General features: G+C 60.1%; 1 protein-coding gene across 1 annotated transcript; it reads right to left on the bottom strand.

Annotated features, from left to right (window-relative positions):
* Nucleotides 1-6,935: 6,935 nt before the first annotated feature.
* FOXI2 (forkhead box I2) lies at nucleotides 6,936-18,228 on the bottom strand. The gene is made up of 3 exons (XM_056106705.1): nucleotides 17,781-18,228; nucleotides 16,318-16,619; nucleotides 6,936-6,998 (listed from the first exon to the last, which is right to left on the bottom strand). Exons 1-3 carry the CDS (start codon nucleotides 18,226-18,228, stop codon nucleotides 6,936-6,938), a joined length of 813 nt encoding a protein of 270 aa, XP_055962680.1.
* Between the last annotated feature and the right edge of the window lie 2,279 nt (nucleotides 18,229-20,507).

The following is a 20,507-nucleotide window of genomic DNA, read 5'->3' as shown; positions in this document are numbered from 1 at the left end:
TGCCCCAGGAGACAGACCCCAGACCCTGGCCGTTCTCCTGCGCCCCTGATGGAAGCCGGCGGGGAGGGTGTCTGGCGACCCTCAGCACGGCCTCTGCCCTCCGCGCTGACCCCTCACAGCCGTGGTTCTGGGAGCGCCCGAAGGCGGAGGGGTTTTGGGACCGGGGAGGGCTGCAGACCCTCCCACTCCCCCGCTGCAGGGCCAATCTGGAGGGGCCGAACTCACACGGCATCCACGGTGTTCCAGGTCTGGAGTCTCCACCGGGCGGCCGCTCCCTGCCCTGTCCTGCCGCACCTGCTGTCCTGAGTGGTCAGCCCGGGTATAGCCGGGCCAGCCCCCCAGGGGCCTCCTGGCCTCCCCAGCCGTCCAAGCAGGTCCGGCCTTCCCCAGCCCTGGGCCCGGGGACTCGGGACAGTGACCACCAGCCCTCTGCCCGAGGCTGGAGTGTGCGTGCTGGGCTGGGCTCCTCCCAGGGGGACCCAGGGGGACTAAGATGGACGCAGGTAGATTCCAGGAGGCCCAGAGAGACCTGGACGGACCTTCTGAAGTCAGGTGGATACGGGCAGAGCAAGATTGACTCAGGTGATCCCAGGTGGGCCCAGGTGGACCCAGGGGCGTCTAGCTCGAAGCAGGTGGACCCGCACGAACATGGGTGGGGTGGTTCTGGGTGGGGCTCTTCTCCTCAACCTCCCACCCGTCGCCAGGCTGCAGCCCGCTAGGCTCTGGGCTCTGGGCTCTGTTTCCTGTCCCGACCGTCCCCCCTGCGTGAGCTTTTATGGAAGCCGCCAATTCCTCAGCTCCTCGTAGGATCGAACCCTCAGCTCTCGGCCGGGTGTGATCTTGTCTTTCAGCTATAACCCCAACAAGAGAAATCCCCAAACTTGTCTTTTTCCTTCCAAAAAACAGCACCAGCTTCTCTGCGGAATCAGCGCTGGGCAAAACTTAAGCAAAACAACCGCAGGGTCCAAATTGGGTTCCAGACGGAGACGCCGAGCGCTAAGTCCAGGCTGTTTCCGGAGGCCCCCGGGGACCCCTGAATCGCGTAAACGACTCAGGGTTGAGGAGTGCGAGCTCGGCTGGGGGCCCCTGACAGCTGCCGCCAGGGACACTGCGTCCCCAGAGTTCTCCTCCCGCTGGACCCGGGGACGGGCCCCGGCGACCTTGAGCACGTTTGCCAGGGCTGGGAGGTTTTTCTCGGCTCCTGCGGTCCCTGGGGCCTCTGGTCTCCTCCGTTTCCTCACCGCTGGGCTCCCAGAGAGGACCCATCTGCTCCGTAATTCAGAGACACTTAGTAATCAGTAATAATTAATTTCATCAGCAGGTGACATCCATCACGCGGAGGGAAGGGACAGATAACAGCCCCCGAGTCTCTGTTTTTATAAAGAACCCAGAGGTGTCAGCGTGGGCGAGCCGGGAGCTGGCGGGACGCAGACCCCCTGGGTGCCAGGCTGTCCCCGCGGGCTCAGGCAGCCAATGGCGACTGCCTCGTGGAGGAGTCTCTGTCCCGTGACGTGCAGGGGCCCCAGGGACGCTCCCCCTGCCCCCGGCCCCTCACCTCACTCTAGGAAGGCCGCCCGGGGGAGGCGGGAGATGGGACGGTTGAAGGAGGCTCTCAGGAAGGCGCCCTGGAGCCCCGCAAAGGCCAGGGTGGCGCCCCGGCTGCTAGCGCCTGTGCGTGAGTTTCAGCTGGAAAGTCTCAGTGCATCTGCCCGCTTGGTAGGCGAGTTCCAGCCTGGAGGCGGAGGGCAGCAACTAGTTTGCTCCGGCTGTTTGCAAATTCCGCAGCAAAGCCAGACCCAGAGCTCCGAGTGTTCAAACCCGGCCAGCTGTGGCGTGTGAGTGTGTGTATGCTTGTGTGTATGGGTGTACTTGTCTGTACGTGTGTGTACTTGTGTATGTGTGCATACCTGTGTGCCTGTGTGTACTTGTGTGTATTTGTGGACTTGTCTGAGTGTACTTGTGTGCGTGTGTAGCCTTGCGTGTATGTGTGCACTTGTGTGTATGTATGTGTTTGTGTGTACTTGTATGTATACCTGTGTGCATGTGTGTACTTGTTTGCATGTGTGTACTTGTGTGAATGTGTGTGTACTGGTGTGTATACTTGTGTGTATACTTGTGTGTATGTGTGTACTTGTGTGTATACTTGTGTGTATGTGTGAATACTTGTGTACTTGTGTGCAATTGTGTGCATGTGTGTACTTGTGTATGTGTGTATACCTGTGTGCACGTACTTGTATGCATACGTCTACTTGCGTGTGCACTTGTGTGCCTTGTGTACTTGTATGTATGTGTGTACTTGTGTGCATGTGTGTACTCGTGTGTGTGTGTGTGTGTGCACGCATGTGTGGGTGGAGCTGGGTGGTCAGAATCTAAAGGTAGTTCGCTGGCAGGTGAGGGGCCTTCCTCCCCACCCCCTTCCTCTTCCTCTCCTGCCTCCCTCTGAGCCGAGGGTCCCAGGTCTCAGGGTCCTGCGGTCTGAACGTCACCTTCCTAGGCAAAGGGAGGTGACAACAGGTCAGGTGCCTCCACCCACCTCCAACCGCCTCTCAGAGACCTTTAAGACCCAACGCAGGTAGCAGGGACCAGGGCCAGCGAGTGACCAAACCGCCGAGTGACCAAGCCCAAGGCGCCTGGTCTGCAGTGGCTCCCCGTGAGCTTCCCGTCCCCCCAGGGGCTCGGGGGTCCCTGAGCCGGCGGCAGCTGTGAACAGCATCTCCACGAACTCTCTCCAAATGGGGAAACGGCGCGGTCCCTCTGAAGCCAAGCACGCTGCCTGCATTCTTAAACAGACTCAAAATTACAACCGCTAGGAATTAATAAGAATAATATAATGAAACCTTTTTTTCCCCCAAATCCCTCACTTTCATTTATTGGCAGAAAAAAATGATCGGTCATAAAGATCCCTGCAGAGAATAACACTTGAAAAATGGGTCAAAGAAGAGTCCCAACATTTCAAAGAGCTCCGGAAGCCTCCAGAACCGGATGGACGCTCACGGGCCGGAGAGAGCGTCGCTGGGTCGAGCACGCAGCCCCGAGTTCGAGTCCTGACATTGGGTTGTTGTCGTTGTTGTTTTGAGTTCTGGAGAGACTGTTTGGGGGTTAAGACTGTTCTTGTTCGTGGCCGACTATTTCCGTCCTCTGAGCCCACCAGGAGTGACCAGCACACGAGCCAGGGAGAATTCAGGAGCCCCCGTGGCCCAAACACGCCAGCTCCCCCCAGCCGCTGGCAGGGGGACAGTGACTCCCCTGGGCAGACTGGCTCCGTCAGCACCCACTGGGGGTCCCTCCCATGGCAGAGCCCGTCGCAGGAGGCGGGCAGGACGCACTGGCCAGGCCTTCGGAGCACAGGCAGGAGGCTGAGCTGGGCTTGGCGTTACTCAGGGACCCTCCGCCCTCTGCCCTGCTGTTCCGGGGGCTCAGCAAGTGGCCCCTGAGAGCCAGCTGCTTTCTCGGCAGAGTCCAATTTCTCGGGATGGAACCTTTCCCGCAAGGGCTGTGGGCCTACGGCCCAAACAGGTTTTCAGAAAAATGTTCTGAAATCACTCTGCAGGACGCAGGACAGGCGTGGCAGTCACTCCAGAGTCACGTGACGCCGGGCTCTGGGTTTCAGAGTCCGACTGGCGTGGGAAGGAGGGTGTCCGCTGGGCACTGAGACCGGAGCCCACCACCCCGAGATCCTTTCTCCTGTGAGCAGGCCTGGGGGAAGGTCTCCTTCCGTCCTTTCAGCACTCAGCGGGCACCTTGGCCATGTGAATGGCCCCTGGAGGGGCTGCCCATGACATGTCACCTGATAAGGATGGGGCCACTCTGCAGGTCATGAGCTGCCCACCCAGCACCCACCAGCACCTACGCTGCCTGACACAAGATCCCACGTGAGGGGTGGTGATCACCGGGTAGGAGGTAGCCCTGCATGCAGACAACCAACTTGACCCCCGACACCCCAGAGGGTCCCCCAAGGTCTGCCAGGAGTGAGCCCTGAGCACAGAGTCAGGAGTTATCCCTGAGCACAGAGCCGGGAGTAAGCCCTGAGCACAGAGCCGGGAGTGAGCCCTGAGCACAGAGCTGGGAGTGAGCCCTGAGCACAGAGCCGGGAGTGAGCCCTGAGCACAGAGCCGGGAGTGAGCCCTGAGCACAGAGCCGGGAGTGAGCCCTGAGCACAGAGCTGGGAGTGAGCCCCGAGCACAGAGCTGGGAGTAAGCCATGAGCACAGAGTTGGGAGTCAGCCCTGAGCACAGAGCTGGGAGTGAGCCCTGAGCATAGAGCCGGGAGTGATTCCTGAGCACAGAGCCGGGAGTGAGCCCCGAGCACAGAGCCGGGAGTGAGCCCCGAGCACAGAGCTGGGAGTGAGCCCCAAGCACAGAGCTGGGAGTAAGCCATGAGCACAGAGTTGGGAGTCAGCCCTGAGCACAGAGCCGGGAGTGAGCCCTGAGCACAGAGCCGGGAGTAAGCCCTGAGCACAGAGCTGGGAGTGATTCCTGAGCACAGAGTCGGGAGTCAGCCCTGAGCACAGAGCTAGGAGTGGCCCCTGAGCACTGCTGGAGTGACTCCAAAGTATGCAGAGGGCCCTGAGGAAGCAGGTGTGGGGTCAAATCAGGCCCCGGCAGAGGAGAGGCGGGGGGGGGGGCAGTGGACCTGGCACTCCAGCGCACACCTGGGAGGCAGCCCCCGTGGGACGCATCGCCCTGAGGAAGCGCAGAGTGGCCCCTGCCTGCCGTGGGGTTATTCACGCGGGGCTGGGGGGCTGCGGGGACCTTCCTGTGGCCTTGCAGCCTCAGCCGGCCCAGCCCCTGCGAGCCCGGCCCGCTGGGAGCCGACGGAGTGTGGAGGATAATGACTCAGAGTCATTAGAGACGAGGCGAGGACTCAAGTGAGACTAATGGCGCCTGTTCCCTTCCTCCAACACGGAAGCGTGTGCCAGCGCAGCTCCCGATGAGGCCTGAAAGAGAGCGGAGGTCAAGCCACGTCTCCAGGCTCGAGCGCGGCAGCTTTCAAGGAATCGGCCAGAGCTGGGACCCAGGCCTGCCGCAGTCCAGCTCCGGGTGCAGTGGTAGACGTCTGGGCTGTCTTGGAAGCTCCTTGGCTGGCCACGAGCCCGCTGACCCCTGAGCCCGGCTGAGCGCAGAGGCTTGGGCATGACGCAGACGGGACTTGGGGAAGGGCCAGGGATGGGTCATCAGGGCAGCTGGACAGTGGGTGGGAGTCAGGCTCTGACCAGTGACTGGTCAGGCATCTTTCAGGTCCAGATGGTGGGGCTGGGACCCCTGAGATCTTTCGGGGTCTAGCAGAGCCGCATAGACCCAGTTCCAGCGTCACTGGTTTTCCAACAGTGCTGGTTCCGGAAGGCCCGGCGTCCCGGCCGCTCTGGATTCTTCTCTCTGCACCCAGGCTTTTGGCTTGAGTTTCCATTGGGGCCTGAAGTGGCCTCGGCCATGAACCGCCTCTGCTCGGTGGATGGGGCTCGGGGAGCACGGCCCCCCACAGCACCCCCTCCCCCGGGGTGGGAGTTGGGAGTTGCTGCAGTCCCTGACCCCGGGAGAGCCTCCCTGCTTGCCTGACTTGGGGCCCCTCCCGCAAAGGCACTGCCCACTGGGCTCCCCGACCCCACAGGCCTCACCTCTGCCCAGGCCCGGCGTCCCAGTGTTGGATGTCTAATTCCAGCCCTTCACACAGTACCGGCTCGAGCAGGTTGCATTCCATCTTGCCGCGTTTCCCTGACACAATTATCTGAAAAAATAGCACGATTCCAGGTTAATTAAGCAGAAGCTGCTCCCTGGGGTTCGTGGGGCGTGTCTGGCGCAGTGTGAAGGCGTTTGTGGGGTTTGGTTTTCGGTTACCAGTCCCGTCCTCTGCCAGGATGCCACGTCAGTCCTTCAGACAAGACATAAAAACTGGGCAGTGAGGGGCACGGCGGGGGACGATGTCAGGGCTTGCAGGTGGGGGCCAGGGCACACGTTGCAGACCTGGGAACTGGTGTCAGTGAGGAAGTGGCCAGCGTCTGCGTGGACGGGAGGTGCTGAGGCAGCAGATGCCGGCCAGGCCAGGCCATCCTGCTGGGCACTGTCCTTTCCCTGTGGCTTGTGTCAGTGAAGGAAGGCACAAGCTCTCAAAAATCAAACAAGAAGTGTGTGTGTGTGTGTGTGTGTGTGTGTGTGTGCGCGCTGGTTTGGGGGCCACACCCCGCAGTGCTCAGGGATCACTCCTGGCAGACTTGTGGGAGCACCTGGGATGCTGGGGATCGAACCTGGGTCCACGACGTGCAAGGCCAGTGCCTGGCCGGCTGTACCGTCTGTCCAGCCTCATAGTAAATGGTTTTTGCTCTTGTTTGGGGCCACATCCGGCGGTGCCCAGGGCCTACTCCCGGCTCTGTGCTCAGGGCTCACCCTTGGGGGTGCGCGTGAGGCCACTTGGGGTGCCGGGGACGGAACCCGCGTTGGCAATGTGCGAGGCAAACGCCCACTCCAGCCCCAGGAGTGGAAAAGTTTCACGAGAGGGGCCAGATCACGGGTGGTCTCTGTCCTGGGCTGGGCATCCCCGCTCCTGCCGGCCACAGCACAGCCCCAGAGCTGGAGAACGAGGAGGGGGCGGGAGAGCAAGGTCTTATGGGGGAGAAAGAGGGGACCCGGGGCCCACCTGGAGCCCACCTCCCACCCCCACCTGTCGGATCCTGGGGCCTCACTTTGCTGCACTGCCCCCTGCTGGGCATCTGCAGTATGTGCTGATGGACCAGAGCCACACTGACCCCTGCTGGTGACCAGCAGTCCTGCAGTGCTGGTTGATGGAGCAGGGCCGTACTGCCCCCTGGTGGGCATCAGCAGTACTGCTGATGGAAGGGCCACACTGCCCCCTGACCGACAGTGACCCCCGAGGTCCTCCCCGCTGTGGCCGCGACCGTCTGTCCCGACGATGCTGCCCCTCCGCAGGCCACGGACACTGCCCTAGGCTGGCGTGGGCGGGGGCTTCTCGCTGGCGCCTCCCAGGGCCCTGCAGGCCCCGCGATGCTGCGGGAGAAGCAGGGTCAGCCCTCGGGTGAGGGGACGCAGGGGCAGCGGGGGCAGGTGACACTAGCCGGGAGAGGCGGCTCCTCCCGCGTGTGGCCGGGCAGAGACACCCCATGGAGCCACAGAGGCAGCTGCCCCCGCGGTGCACCTGCGAACCACATCCTTGGCCTGTCCCAGCCGTGGCAGCTGCTCATGTGGCAGGACCAGGGCAGTGCCCTCTGGCGCCCTGAGGCTGAAGTACAGTGTCCTAGAGAGTGAGCAGCAGTGTCCCCTGGCGCCCCAGGCCGAGTTGCAGTGTCCCTTGGCGCCCCAACAAGCCGAGTTGCAGTGTCCCTTGACACCCCCAGCTGAGTTGCATTGTCCCCTGGAGCCCCAGGCCGAGTTGCAGTGTCCCCTGGTGCCCCAGGATGAGTTGCAGTGTCCCCTGGCACCCCAGCCCAAGCTGCAGCGTCCCCTGGCGCCCCAGGCCGAGTTGCAGTGTCCCTTGGTGCCCCAACAAGCCGAGTTGCAGTGTCCCCTGTGCCCCAGGCCAAGTTGCAGTGTCCCTTGACACCCCCAGCTGAGTTGCATTGTCCCCTGGAGCCCCAGGCCAAGTTGCAGTATCCCCTGGCGCCCCAGCCTGAGTTGCAGTGTCCCTTGGTGCCCCAACAAGCCGAGTTGCAGTGTCCCCTGGCGCCTCAGGCTGAGTTGCAGTGTCCCTTGGTGCCCCAACAAGCCGAGTTGCAGTGTCCCCTGTGCCCCAGGCCAAGTTGCAGTGTCCCTTGACACCCCCAGCTGAGTTGCATTGTCCCCTGGCACCCTAAGCCAAGTTGCAGTGTCCCTTGGTGCCCCAGGCCGAGTTGCAGCGTCTCCTGGCGCCCCAGGCTACACAAAGCCTTGGGTCAAGTCCTGGAGTAGCTGTCACTGGACAGTTTCCGCCGATAGGAGCCCCAGCTCTTTCCAGCCCAACTCCATGTGGAACTGGTGGACTCGCCCTCCCAGGGCAGTGGGGACCGGGCTTTGCTGTGGGGCTGAACAGGGTGTGGCTGGGGGCGGGACCCCTCCCTCCTCGCCATCACACACAGGAAAGTCGTGGGCTAGGTTGTGAGATTCGTGTGAACTCGACGATTCAAGTGAATCTCACAGCAATGCTTTAAAACTTAAAATAAAATTAAGAACTGTGACCTACACAGTGATTGATCATTGAGCTTTATTTTTACTTTATTTTTCGGTTTGGGGGTCACACCAGGCGATGCTCAGAGCTTACTCCTGGCCCTGCTCAACTCAGGAATCACTTCTGGCAGGGCTTGGGGGACCATATCAGACCCCCGAGATTGAACTTGGATCAGACACATACAAGGCTCTACCTGCCTATAATTAATGGTGGCCTCCCATTAGCAACTTCTAATCCTGTATTTTTTAGGGTACTTCTTTTTTTTTAAATTTGTTTTGGGGCCACAGCTGGCAATGCTCAGAGGTTACTCCTGGCTGGCTCTGTGCTCAGGAATCACTCCTGATGGTGTCTGGGGATGCCGTGGATGGAACCAGGACTGGCCTTGTGCAAAGCCAGCACTCTCCCCGCCGTACTGTTGCTCTAGCTCCCTGTTGGTTGCTTCATTTAAGGTTAAAACAAGATCGGAATGCCGGATGGACGTTATTCCATGCTATGAGGGAGGAGATTTTTCACTGGTTTGTTTTTGGGTCACACCCAGCGATGCTCAGAGGTTACTCTTGGCTCTGCACTCCGGAATTAATCCTGGCAGAAGGCAAGCACCTTCCTTGCTGGACTATCTTTCCGGCCCTTCTCTTTAACCTTTTTGAGGTTCAATTCTAGATATGTTTATTATTGACAAATTAAAGCTAGATTAAAGATCCACCAACCTGTCCTCCTTTATTCATGGGCATCGGCCACTTGCAGGTCTCACGACAACGTATCCGGCCTATTTCTGTTCCCTGCGTGAAAATGCCCGTCTCTGCCCTCCTATTTGTGTTTGTCACGGTGCCCTCCCGCCTGCCTTTCCCAGCCGCTGATAATCAATCAAAGGGCCACTTTGTTCTGCCAGGGGCAGGCAGTGAATGTGTCCAGCTTTGCAGGCCAAGGACAAGTTTGAGGACATTTTGTGGGACTCGGAGACCCAGAGAGAAAACAAATTCCCACGGAATCGTATGGCAGGCATCAAAACGTGATCTTCATCTTCATCGTAGCAGAACGACGCTGAGGACAGGAGCTAACGGTCTCGGACCATGGGCATCCCGGGCACATTTCCTGCTGTCCCCGCATGAATCTCACCAGCCCCTCCGGAGTCAGCTAGCCGAGATTGGCTTTGATGGCCTTCGCCTTCTCTTCATTTCCTCCTGTTTGCAAGGAAGTTCTGGTCCCGTGTGAGAGCTGGGTACTGGTGTTCGGATCTGTTTGATCTCTGCCGAATGCAGAGATGTTTCGTGGCACCACAGCCTGTGAGACAACGCGTCTGTACAGTCTACAGGGGAGATGAACTCAGGTCCTGAGGTGTCTCGGGAGGCCCAGAGCACACAGACCTCTCTCTCTCTCTCTCTCTCTCTCTCTCTCTCTCTCTGTCTCTGTGTGTGTGTGTGTGTCTCTCTCTGCATTGCTTTTCCAGCTTATCCACACCAGTGAGCACCTTCATTTATAAATTAGGTACAGTCAGAAGTTGGCAACAAAAACAATGACAAAAGAGAAGAATCATAACAAAGGGCTGCACTGAAAAGTGCGCCGATGTGCTGTTTCTCATCCAACCCCTCCGAAGACTGGAAGGTTGTTGGACGTGAGCGTGAGAACAAGCCACAGAACAGGAACGAGGAGAGAGAGGGCTCTGAAGAAGGGACAACAGTGGGTGCTGTTTCTGCAGCAAAGTCAGTCACAAGATAACCTGCCTGCAAAGACCCTTAAAATCACATTTGAGGGGCTGGAGCAATAGCACAGCAGGGACGCTTGCACGCGGCCGACCAGGGTTTGATTCCCAGCATTCCATAGGGTCCCCTGAGCACCACCAGGAGTAATTCCTGAGTGCATGAGCCAGGAGGAATCCCTGTGCATCGGCGGTTGTGACCCAAAAAAGCAAAACTAAACTAAACTAAAATAAAATCACATTTAGCTGTTAGAAAAGACGAAGTCATTAAACTTACATACAAGTGGTACCACATGGAAAGTATCGTGTTAAGCGAAATGACTCAGAAAGAAAGGGATGGACATAGAAAGATTGCATTCATCTGGGGAACATAAAGTAACAAAATAGGAGACTAACACCCAAGAGTGGCCGAGATTAGTACCAGGAGGTTTGCTCCATGGCTTAGAGGCCAGCCACACATGCTAGGGGAAAAGGGAGCTCAGATGGAGAAGGGAGCACCAAATAAAGGGTGTTGGGAGGATCCTCCCAGGATGGGAGAAGCATGCTGAAAATAGACTATAGACCAAACATGATTGCCACTCAATGTTTCTTTTGCAAACCACAACACCCAAAGGGAGAGAGAGAACAGAGGGGAATGCCCTGCCACAGAGACAGGGTGGGATGGGGCGGACGGGGGGTGGGAGGGATACTGGGATCCGTGGTGGTGGGAAATGGGCACTGGTGGAGGGATGGGTATTCGATCATTGTATAACTGAAACCCAAGCACAAAAATTTGTAAGTCTACAACTGTACCTCATGATGTCTCACTAATAAAAAAAATAAATAACAAACTCTAAAATAAAATAAAATCACATTTGAAGACCTCTCACTTTGCAAGTAAGGCCACGCCCTGAGCCTGAAATCTTGAAGCTCTCCCTTGGGCCCCGTGCTATGAGGTAGGGGTTAGGGAGTGTGCTGGGAGCCCCATCTACCCGGAGAGCGTTTGTGACTGGGCCAAGCACCCAGAACTCCGGGCAGTACTGACCCACTGACTCAACAGGCCTGTTGACGTCGGAATGGGCCTATAGCTCTGCACCCCAACCTGAAGTTTGGGGAATGTTTGCATTCTGACCCCGTCCACGTGTTACACCACCAAACCAGGCTTTTTAGAAAGAAATGATGAGTCACTCTTACTGGCAGGCCACACAAGGGACGGTTGCAGGCAGGCAGGACAAAGCATTAGCCAGTTCCTCCTGCCTAACTTCTTTCCTCCTGGGAAGCTCTAGATCACGTTTCCTTTCAATGAATCATTTACCTTAGTTAAAACAAATCAGACCTGCTGAATCACATGTTGTGCTAAGGAACAGTTAACTTTTTTTGAAATGAAGGATGCTTTTCAGAACGAAGTCTGAAATCTGTTCTGTTTCTGCCTTTTAAAAATCTGACCTTTGTGGGTCTGGAGGGATAGCACAGCGGATAGGGCGTTTGTCTTGCACGCGGCCGACCCGGGTTCGATTCCCAGCATCCCATAGGGTCCCCCGACCATCGCCAGGAGGAATTCCTGAGTGAAGAGCCAGGAGGAACCCCTGTGCATCGGCGGGTGTGACCCAAAAAGCAATAAACAAATAAAGAAATAAATAAAATAAAATCTGACCTTTGAATCATGATTCCTTGAAGTCAGAGCCGTGAATGCAGCCCCTCCCTGGGCCTCATCTCCCCAGGAAGGACGTGGCGGTCCCGCATCTCTGGACAGATGTCCTGACCCCTCCTATTGTCATCTGCCACCCTCCTTTGTCCCTAGGGAGGTGTGTATTGAGCAGAGACAGTTTGGCTGAGACTTGGGGTCCTTCCTCCTTCCCTGGGGGCAAGCCTGGTGCCTCTGGGCGCATTCACCGGTTCTCCTCTTTGCAGAGCTAAGTCCAGGCCCCTCCCTTGCCATGAACTGGGGCATCAATCACGTCTGCGGGGGGTGCCATCAGCCATCGGCCACCGTGCCCAGCTCGGTTCAGCGGTACTGCCTCCTGAGCCCACCTGTCTCCCAGGCTTCCTCTCTCCGGGTATGCTACTGTCCTAAGAGCCTTGTCAGAGCTTTACTCTGATGGCTCTGTGCCTGCTGGGTCCGGTTTCATGACAGTTGACCCCGGGAAACTGGAGCCCAGCAGAGGGGCCCCTCTTGGGGGGTCAGGGAATGTGGAAACATTCATCTTACCAGTCACGTGAAGACGGATGACATTTCCCTGTTATAAATGTCATTTGAATCTCTGCCTGCCATGCACGCATAAACATAGACCACTGCCCACACGGCCTCAGCCAGCCGACCCTGGACAGTCCAGAAGCATTTGTACAGGGATTTGAAAAAAAAATCTTTCTTAATCTGGAGGCTTCGCAGCTATAGATTCTTACGTGCCTCCTGCTTTTTCTGCATTTTCCTTGGATGTCAGAACCCTCTAACTCTCTATCGACTCACCCGGGCATTTTATTACTTTTTTTTTTATTAAGTGAAACACCATGAGGTACAGTTGTAGACTTACACACTTTCGTGCTTGGGTTTCAGTTATACAGTGATCGAGTACCCATCCCTCCACCAGTGCCCATTCTCCACCACCAATGATCCCATTGGCTCTCCCACCCCTCACCCCATCCTCCACCACCCCCCGCCTCTGTGGCAGGGCATTCCCTTTTGCTCACTCTTTCCTTCAGGGTCTTGCAGTTTGCAGTAGAGGTATTGAGTGGCCAACGTGTTCGGTCTATAATCGACTTTCAGCACGCATCTTGCTTGCATCCCGAGCGAGTCCTCCCAACACACTTTACTTGGTGCTCCCTTCTCTACCTGAGCTGTCTTTTCCCCCAGCATGTGCTGCCGGCTTCCAAGCCATGGAGCAGACCTCCTGGTACGTATCTCAACTGTTCTTGGGTGTTCGACCCCCATTCTGTTACTTTATATTCCCCAGGTGAGTGCAGTCTTTCTATGTCTGTCCCTCTCTTTCTGGCTCATTGCACTTAGCACGATACTTTCCACATGGAAACTTCATGACTTCATCTTTTCTAACAGCTGCATAGTATTCCATTGTGTAGATGTGCCAAAGTTTCTGGAACCAGTCATCTGTTCTCGGCCACTTGGCACCCGGGCATTTTAGATGAAACAAAACCAATCATGATCTTGGAGACAGAGTTCGGGGCACCGGCGAGCTGCATGGTGGAAACTCTTGTCAGTGTTTCCCTCCTTCTCGAGAAGTTCTTGTGTGCGTACTCTTTGTAGAGCAATGCTCCAAATTGCTTTAATTCCCCCCCACATTAAAAAGATGACATGCCTCACAATTCAGTGAAGAAATAATCCGTCAGAGGCGGCAAAATCAATCAGGTCACTGAAATGACCCCAACCCCCCTGCAACAGAACCTCGTCCTTGAAGGCCAGATCTTCGCTGCACCCACCTCTGCAGCAGGGCCTGGGGCCAGCCTCCCGCTCAGTTCCAGAGGACAGTCCCCTGGCCCGGGATGCTCCCTCTCACGTCCCCACACTCTGCTCAGCTCGGCCCTGCTCAGGGCCCAGAAGCCCGCACCTTGCTCTCCCAGCCTCCCGCCTTCCTTAGATCAGCTGGGTGGGCCAGCGCATGGCCAGGCCGCCCTGGTGCCCAGGCTCTGTCCTGTGGGGAATGGGGTGAGGGGTCGCTCACTCCGGCAGAGTGAAGGTGCCACCCCATGACTGCTGGGAGGTGGAAAGGTTCTAATGAACGGGTATCGGGGCCATTGTAGTTCTTTCCCCTGTGAAGTTTGAAACAAGTTGTTAGTTAAAACCAGCACCCGGCAGGCTCCAGTTAAGTTCACTCCAGAAGATGGGGCCTTTCCTACCTCCTGACAAGAAGCTGTTCTGGATGGGACTGGAGTGATAGCATAGCAGGGAGAGCGTTTGCCTTGCACGCGGACAACCCGGGTTCGAATCCCAGCATCCTACTTGGTCCCCTGAGCACCGCCAGGAGTAATACCTGAGTGCCTGAACCAGGAGTAGCCCCTGTGCATCGCTGGGTGATGCACAAAAAGCAAAATAAAAAAAGAAGGAGGAGGAGAAGGAGAAGGAAAAGGAGGAGAAGGAGAAGAAGGAGGAGGAGGAGGAGGAAGAGGAGGAGGAGGAAGAGGAGGAAGAGGAGGAGGAGGAGGAGGAAGAAGAAGAAGAAGAAGAAGAAGAAGAAGTGAAGAAGTGAAGAAGTAGAGGAGGAGAGGGAGGAGAAGGAGGAGGAAGAGGAGGAGGAGGAGGAAGAGGAGGAAGAGGAGGAGGAGGAAGAGGAAGAAGAAGAAGAAGAAGAAGAAGAAGGAGAAGAAGGAGAAGAAGGAGAAGAAGGAGGAGAAGGAGAAGGAGAAGGAGGAGGAGGAGGAGGAGGAGGAGGAGGGGGAGGAGGAGGAGGAGGAGAAGAAGAAGAAGAAGAAGAAGAAGAAGAAGGAGAAGAAGGAGAAGGAGAAGAAGGAGGAGAAGAAGGAGAAGAAGGAGAAGAAGGAGGAGAAGGAGAAGTAGAAGGAGAAGGAGAAGGAGGAGGAGGAGGAGGAGAAGGAGAAGAAGAAGAAGAAGAAGAAGAAGAAGAAGAAGAAGAAGAAGAAGAAGAAGAAGAAGAAGAAGAAGAGGAGGAGGAGGAGCAGGAGCAGGAGCAGGAGGAGGAGGAGGAGGAGGAGGAGAAGGGGAGGATGGGGGAGGAGGAGGAGGAGGAGGAAGAGAAGAAGAAGAAGAAGAAGAAGAAGAAGAAGAAGAAGAAGAAGAAGAAGAAGAAGAAGAAGAAGAAGAAGAAGAAGCAGCAGCAGCAGCAGCAGCTGTTCTGGGCCGGAGGCTTAGTTAGAAACAAGCTGGAATTTGTAGAAGCATCCCTGCTTCAAAACTGACCAAGGGCCAAGTGAAAGGGCCCTTCCTGGCGCGGGAGGCTCTGGTTTCTGTCCTTAATACACACCCAAGAGACAAAGGGACACCGAGATTACCCAGCTGGGCTGCAGGGGGTCCAGGCTGGGCTCCAGGCTCCAGCGTAAAGCTCCTGGCTGCAGTACCAGGCCTGACCAACAGGGGTCAGTCCTTCAGCTGTCCTCCCGCCTTTGGAACGAAGGTCAAGTTGAAGGAGACTTTAAAAGACACTACAGAGGATGTCAAGCCCTGCGGGTCTTTGTGCTCACTTTGATTTCAGAACAGCTGCTTCGCTCTAGGGGGGCACATCCTGAGCCTCTGTCCCTGGGTCCCCTGCTCCCCTCTCACTCGGAGGACATCGGAAGCAGACACAGACTCACCCACGTGCCCACAGCCGCCCGGCTTTGGGTTTGTGCGTTGTTTGTGGGGGCCACAGCCCAGGCAGTGCTGGGGTCAAACCCGGCCTCCTGTTGGCGCTCAGCCCACCTAGCGTTCTCTGGGGCCCTGGAATTATTCTAAACGAGGCATTTCTAAGAAAGATTCCCACCTGTTTGGAGCCATCATTACTGCGAACGGTAGAAACCTGAACAGCATTTAAACATGTATTTTGAAAAAAAAATTTTTTTTTTCAAAACGAGCTGGAAAATCTTTCCGGAAAGGTGTTTTCCCTTGTTTTTCCATAAACACCATTAGAAGAGTTTTCCTCACTGTGGGTCGTGGCAGGCGTTTTCACAAGCCCCCTCTGGGCTGTGGCAAGGAACAGCAGCATTAGAACCTGGAAGCCCCTTGACCATCACCGTCTGTTTTATTCCCTGAATCACCGAACCTCTTATGACCACCCCTTGCTCTCCAAGCCCCGGGTGGTGGGACCCCGCCCCGCTGATCAGCACATGCACAAGCTGCCTGGTGGGTGGACTCATCTGCTCCCCTTGAAGCTGATCAAAGTAGCGTCAAGACGTGAAGCGCTGTGCTCCTAGGGGGACCCCCCTTTCCTCTGTCTCTCCGGGAAGGGAGCCCACTGGCTCTGCCTCTGGCTGACCCCACAGCATGTGTGGAAGTTGCAGAGACGCCCCTCACGAATATACCACGTGTGTATGTGGTGAATTTGCCCCAACTCGGAACATCCTACTCACACCTCTGCCCGCAAAGCTGGCTGCAGGGGTCCAAATCTGTCTCCCACCTTCACCTTAAGGTGCTCTATGGCTCTTTTGTGGGGGGAGGGAATCTCAACAGGACGCAAGAACATGGTGGTCACCGCCCCGGGGGCCAGGACACGCACACGGGACCCACGTTCCTGCTCCCTGTGGCCGTGGTTCCCGACAACATTCTGGGCACTTAAAAAAAATAAAACGGTTCCCGCGGGAGGGTTGGAGAGGTGACCAAGGCCGCAGTGGGGTGCAGCGGCCCACCCCGCCACCCGCTGGCCTGGGCAAGGCTCCTGGGGTCCGGCCTGGATTAAGTCCAGTTTCACTGCGGCCGCCACCAAGCGGGGAACCGGGCTGGACCGGGGTGCCACCCTAGCACGGGGACCCGGCTGGACGGGGCGCCTCCGTGCCGGCTCCTGGTGCGCTGGGTCCCCACCCGTTACAGGAAGCCCCGGTCTGGGCTGTACCCGAGGTGTCCGGGGGGGCCAGGGCGCCGCCACCCTCGAAGGCCTCCCGAGGCCCAAGTCCCCGGCCAGGCCCCCAGGCAGGGAGCCCCTGGCCGCGGCGAAGCGGGAGAAGCAGGCGGCGGGAGCGGGCGGGGAGCGCGGGGCCCGTCGATCCGGGGGCGCAGGGACCCCGGCTGGCCTGCGCGCTGCCCCCGACAGCGCGGCCGCGCTGGCCTCGGCCCTCCGCTTCCTCCGACGCCGGAAGTTCCCGTTGTCGAACATCTTCTCGCAGTTGGGGTCCAGGGTCCAGTAACTGCCCTTTCCTGCCGGAGAAGAAAGGCCGGGCTGGGAAACGCCGGTGCCGCGCCTGGCACGGCGGGCCAGGGCGGTCAGCCTCGGAGAGACCCGGAGGGTCACGGAGTCACCGGGACCCTGTGCCCGGCCACGCGGGGAGGGAGCGGGACGGCCCGAGGTGCGACCCGAGGGCGCGAGGACAACCTGGCGGATGCGAGGGCGCGCGGACCGGGCTCTGCGCGCGACTCGTGTGGCTCCTATGTGGGGCCCGGCCCGGGGTGGGGGTGGGGGTGCAGCCGGGTCTCCCCTCTGCACCGCTCGAGGCGGAGGCCGGAGAGGCTCCCCATCGTCTCCCAAAGGGCGACTCTCCTTTCGAGGAGCGCGCGCACGCTCGGGGGCGCGCAGAGCGCGGGACCCACTGCGCGACCCGGGCCGACTCTGGCCTCCCCGCCTCCCCAGCGCCGCGCTGGGCTGCGCACAGACCTGCCCCTTCCTGCAGTGCCCGCGGCCGGGCGCGCGGGGCCGGTGTGCTGGACAGGGGGAGCCCGGGGCGCGCTTGGGGCGCTGGGCGCTGGACGGTGCGGGCCCGGAGCGGGCGTGGGGCGCGGGGCGCTGGACGGGGTGGGCCCGGGGTGCGCGTGGGGCGCGGGGCGCTGGACTGGGTGGGCCCGGGGTGCGCGCTGGGAGGGGCTCGCTGGACAGGGAGGGCGCGGGGCGGGGGCGCGTGGGGAGTAAGGCGTTGGACCAGGCGGGCTCGGGGCGCACGTGGGGCGCGGGGCACTGGACGGGACGGGCCCGGGGCGAGCGTGGGGCACGGGGCGGGCTCGGGGCGCGCGCGGGGCGCTGGACTGGGAGGGGCCGGGGCGCGCGTGGGGCTCGGATCGCTGAACGGGGAGGGGCCGGGGTGCGCGTGGGGCTCGGATCGCTGGACGGGGAGGGCCCGAGGCGCGTGTGGGGCGCGGGGCGCTGGACCGGGCGGGCTTGGGGCGCGCGCGGGGCTCTGGACTGGGAGGGCCCGGGGCGCGCGTGGGGTGCGGGTCGCTGGTTGGGGAGGGCCCGGGGCGCGCGTGGGGTGCGGGTCGCTGGACGGGGAGGGCCCGAGGCGCGCGTGGGGAGCGGGGCGCTGGACGGGGCGCGCGTGGGGAGCGGACCGCTGGACAGGGCGCGGGGCCGGGGCGCGCCCGGCGTACCTGGGTCGTCCTGGTCGCGGGGCACCCTCTTGAAGCAGTCGTTGAGCGACAGGTTGTGGCGGATGGAGTTCTGCCAGCCGGCCTGGCCGCGTCTGTAGAAGGGGAAGTTGCCGGCCACGTACTGGTAGATCTGGCTGAGCGTGAGGCGGCGGCGCGGCGCGCTCTGGATGGCCATCGCGATGAGCGCCGAGTAGGAGTAGGGCGGCCGCACCAGCCGCAGCAGCTCCTGCGGGGCCCCGAGGCCCAGCCACGCCGGGTCCCCCCGGGAGCCGAGCAGCGGGCCGGGGGCCGCGTCGTGGGGGGGCGGCGCGGCGCCGAGCGGGGGCGCGTCCGGCCAGAGGCGCGGGCCCACGGCGTCCAGCGCGCTCCGGTCCGCGCGCGCCGAGGGCGCAGGGTGCGTGGCTGCCCGGGCCGGGCTGACCCCGGAACCGTCACGGTAGCCGGCCATGTCCCGTCGATCCGTCCCGGGCCTGGCCCGCTGGTCCCCCGTCTCACGGGCGCGCCATCCAGGGTGGCCCCAGGCTGTGCCCGCGCGCGCGCGCTAGGCCCCGCTCAGGGCCAGGCCTCTTTAAATGCCGTCGGACCTGAGCGAGCCTGGGGCCGGTCCCCAGAGAGTCCCCGCCCCCTGCCACCTGGGAGGGATCCCGGCTCCCAGCCCAGCTTGCCACGGGAGCCGTTGCAGCACCAGGCCCTCACCGCGGGGTCACTGGCCAGAGCCTGTCCCCGGCAGCCCGGACCTGGATGTCACCCAGCTGGGCCTCACCGCACAGGAGGCTGCCCTGCGCCTACCCCCACAGACCCTGGAAGCCCAGCCCGACCGCCCCTACCCCTCCTTACCAGAGGACCAGCGCCTGCATCTCCACTGCCCCCCGACCTTTGAGGACACGGGATGGGTACGGAGCCTGGGCGAGAGGAGCCAAGAGCCCTCAGGATGGTCGGGTGTGCAAGGCCCGGTGGCCTGGCTGGCGTGGACAGGCTTGCTGAAGCTGAGAGCAAAGCAGCCCCTGGGTTCAGCCTGGACGGTCACCCAGAGAGCCCTCTGAGAGCCCGACCATCGGGTGGGTAGCAGGCAGGAGGGGCGGGCGCCCACCACCTCCTTTGCCGTGCAGGCAAGATACTCTCGGTAACTTGCCAGGCTCTCTGAGAGGGGTGGAGGAATCGAACTCAGGTCGGCCAGGTCAGCAATGTGCAAGGCAAACGCCCTTCCCGTGCTGTGCTGTTGTTCCCTCACTGTATGGTGCTAGAGCCCAGCGCCCGGCAACCTCAACAGCCCTCCCGCACACCTGGCCCCTCTCCCGCTCCCTCCAGGAGTTTCGGGAAGGTCGAGGCGGCTGGATGAACCTTCGTCGGCTTCCCGCCCTTCGACGTCCTACAGCTCAGTCCAGTGGGCCGGGGCCAGCTTGGAGGGAGGGTCACTGGCCTGGCACGCACAGGCTTGGAATTTGGTTTCCAGCACGTGACCCCGACCCCAGCCCCCTGGCAGGTGCCCTGATCCCCACGAATCTCTAGGATGTGGGGGGAGGTCTGGTGTCAGCCTCTTAGCCGTGCTCTGCGTGACCCAGATGGGATTCCTGAAGCGGGGACCCTTGCGGGGGGCATAGGAATGGGGGGTGTGACCGGCACGGGGCCTTGGGTGAGAGATTTCCCATGAGCCAAAGCAGTCTCAGGGGAGAAGCAAGAAGGAAGTGAAGCAGGAGACCCTGCCCCGTGCCCCGAGCTTCCTGGGTGCTCAGAGCAGCCTCTTCCACCTCTGTCGGCTCTGCAGTGACCACCCTGCTTCCTTCCAGGTCCCCCTCAGCCCCCACCCCCCTCTCCCGGGCACCCCAGCCAACCCTTGTCTTCCGGCCTGAGTCTCCTCGGAGAGGGCCCCCTCCCTCCCGCTGGGAAACGGGGTGCCCCGTGCCTGCAGGCCTGAGCAGCAGGAGGAGAGCACCCCAGGATGTATCTCAGACCCTCCCCTGTTAGTGTCCACGTCTTGCCGGACACCCTCTCTGCAGCCTGGGGGTGGGGCAGACCTGGGGGGGACTTCTCGGGGGGGGGGGGGAGAGCCCTGCTCTGAGGGCGTTCACCAGTCCACGGGGCTCGCTCCCCTGCACCCCTCAGGATAATGCCGAGCACTGCAGAGTGCAGCCCCCAACACGCCCCCTGCCCAGGGTGGGATCTTCAGCGTCTGTCCCACGCCCCCAGGGTCGAGGTGGGCTGCCTCAATGGGTCACACTGGAAAATGGGGGGAGTGGAGGGAGTCACACCAGCCTGTGCCCATGGCTGACTCCTGGCTGGCTCTGCGGGGTATGGAAACTGGGTTGGCCGCCGCAGAGCAAACACCAGACCCTCTGTGCCAGGGCTCGGACCCCCAACACAGGAGCTTCCTGCGCTGTTACCAAGTCAGCACCAAGTCAGGTGCCCACTGCGCCCGGCCAGAATGCTGGGGCGGTGGCGCCACCTAGTGGGTGCCCTGGTCCCTGGGTAAAGGTTGAGGGAGGGAGGGAGGGAGGGAGGGAGGGAGGCAGGGAGGCAGGGAGGAGGGAGTGGGGTCTGCCTCTTGGCCTCAGCCACAGGGGTGGAGGGTGGGGGGAGGAATGAGAGGAGGGAAGCACAGACCTCGGGAGCTCTTGGGGTTCTGCGCAGGGAGGGGATGCACGCTTTAATCCCTTCTCAGAACGCGTCTTATCTCACGGAGATTTTTCTCTTTAAAAATTATTATTATTATTATTATTTTAAATAAGT

Source organism: Sorex fumeus, unplaced genomic scaffold (genome assembly GCF_029834395.1).
Source record: "Sorex fumeus unplaced genomic scaffold, SorFum_2.1 ptg000142l, whole genome shotgun sequence".
Taxonomy (NCBI): Eukaryota; Metazoa; Chordata; class Mammalia; order Eulipotyphla; family Soricidae; genus Sorex; species Sorex fumeus.
Note: the sequence above shows the minus strand (reverse complement) of the source record. Positions and strands in the feature narration are given on the sequence as shown.

Excerpts from the sequence above, each read along its gene's own strand:
- FOXI2 (XM_056106705.1), bottom strand. The coding sequence starts at position 18,228 with ATGGCCGGCTACCGTGACGGTTCCGGGGTCAGCCCGGCCCGGGCAGCC. Across the intron at positions 16,620-17,780 it reads CCGCGACCAGGACGACCCAG|GAAAGGGCAGTTACTGGACC; the intron begins GTACGCCGGGCG and ends CTTCTCCGGCAG. Across the intron at positions 6,999-16,317 it reads GGCCCCCCCGGACACCTCGG|CATCGCGGGGCCTGCAGGGC; the intron begins GTACAGCCCAGA and ends CTTCTCCCGCAG.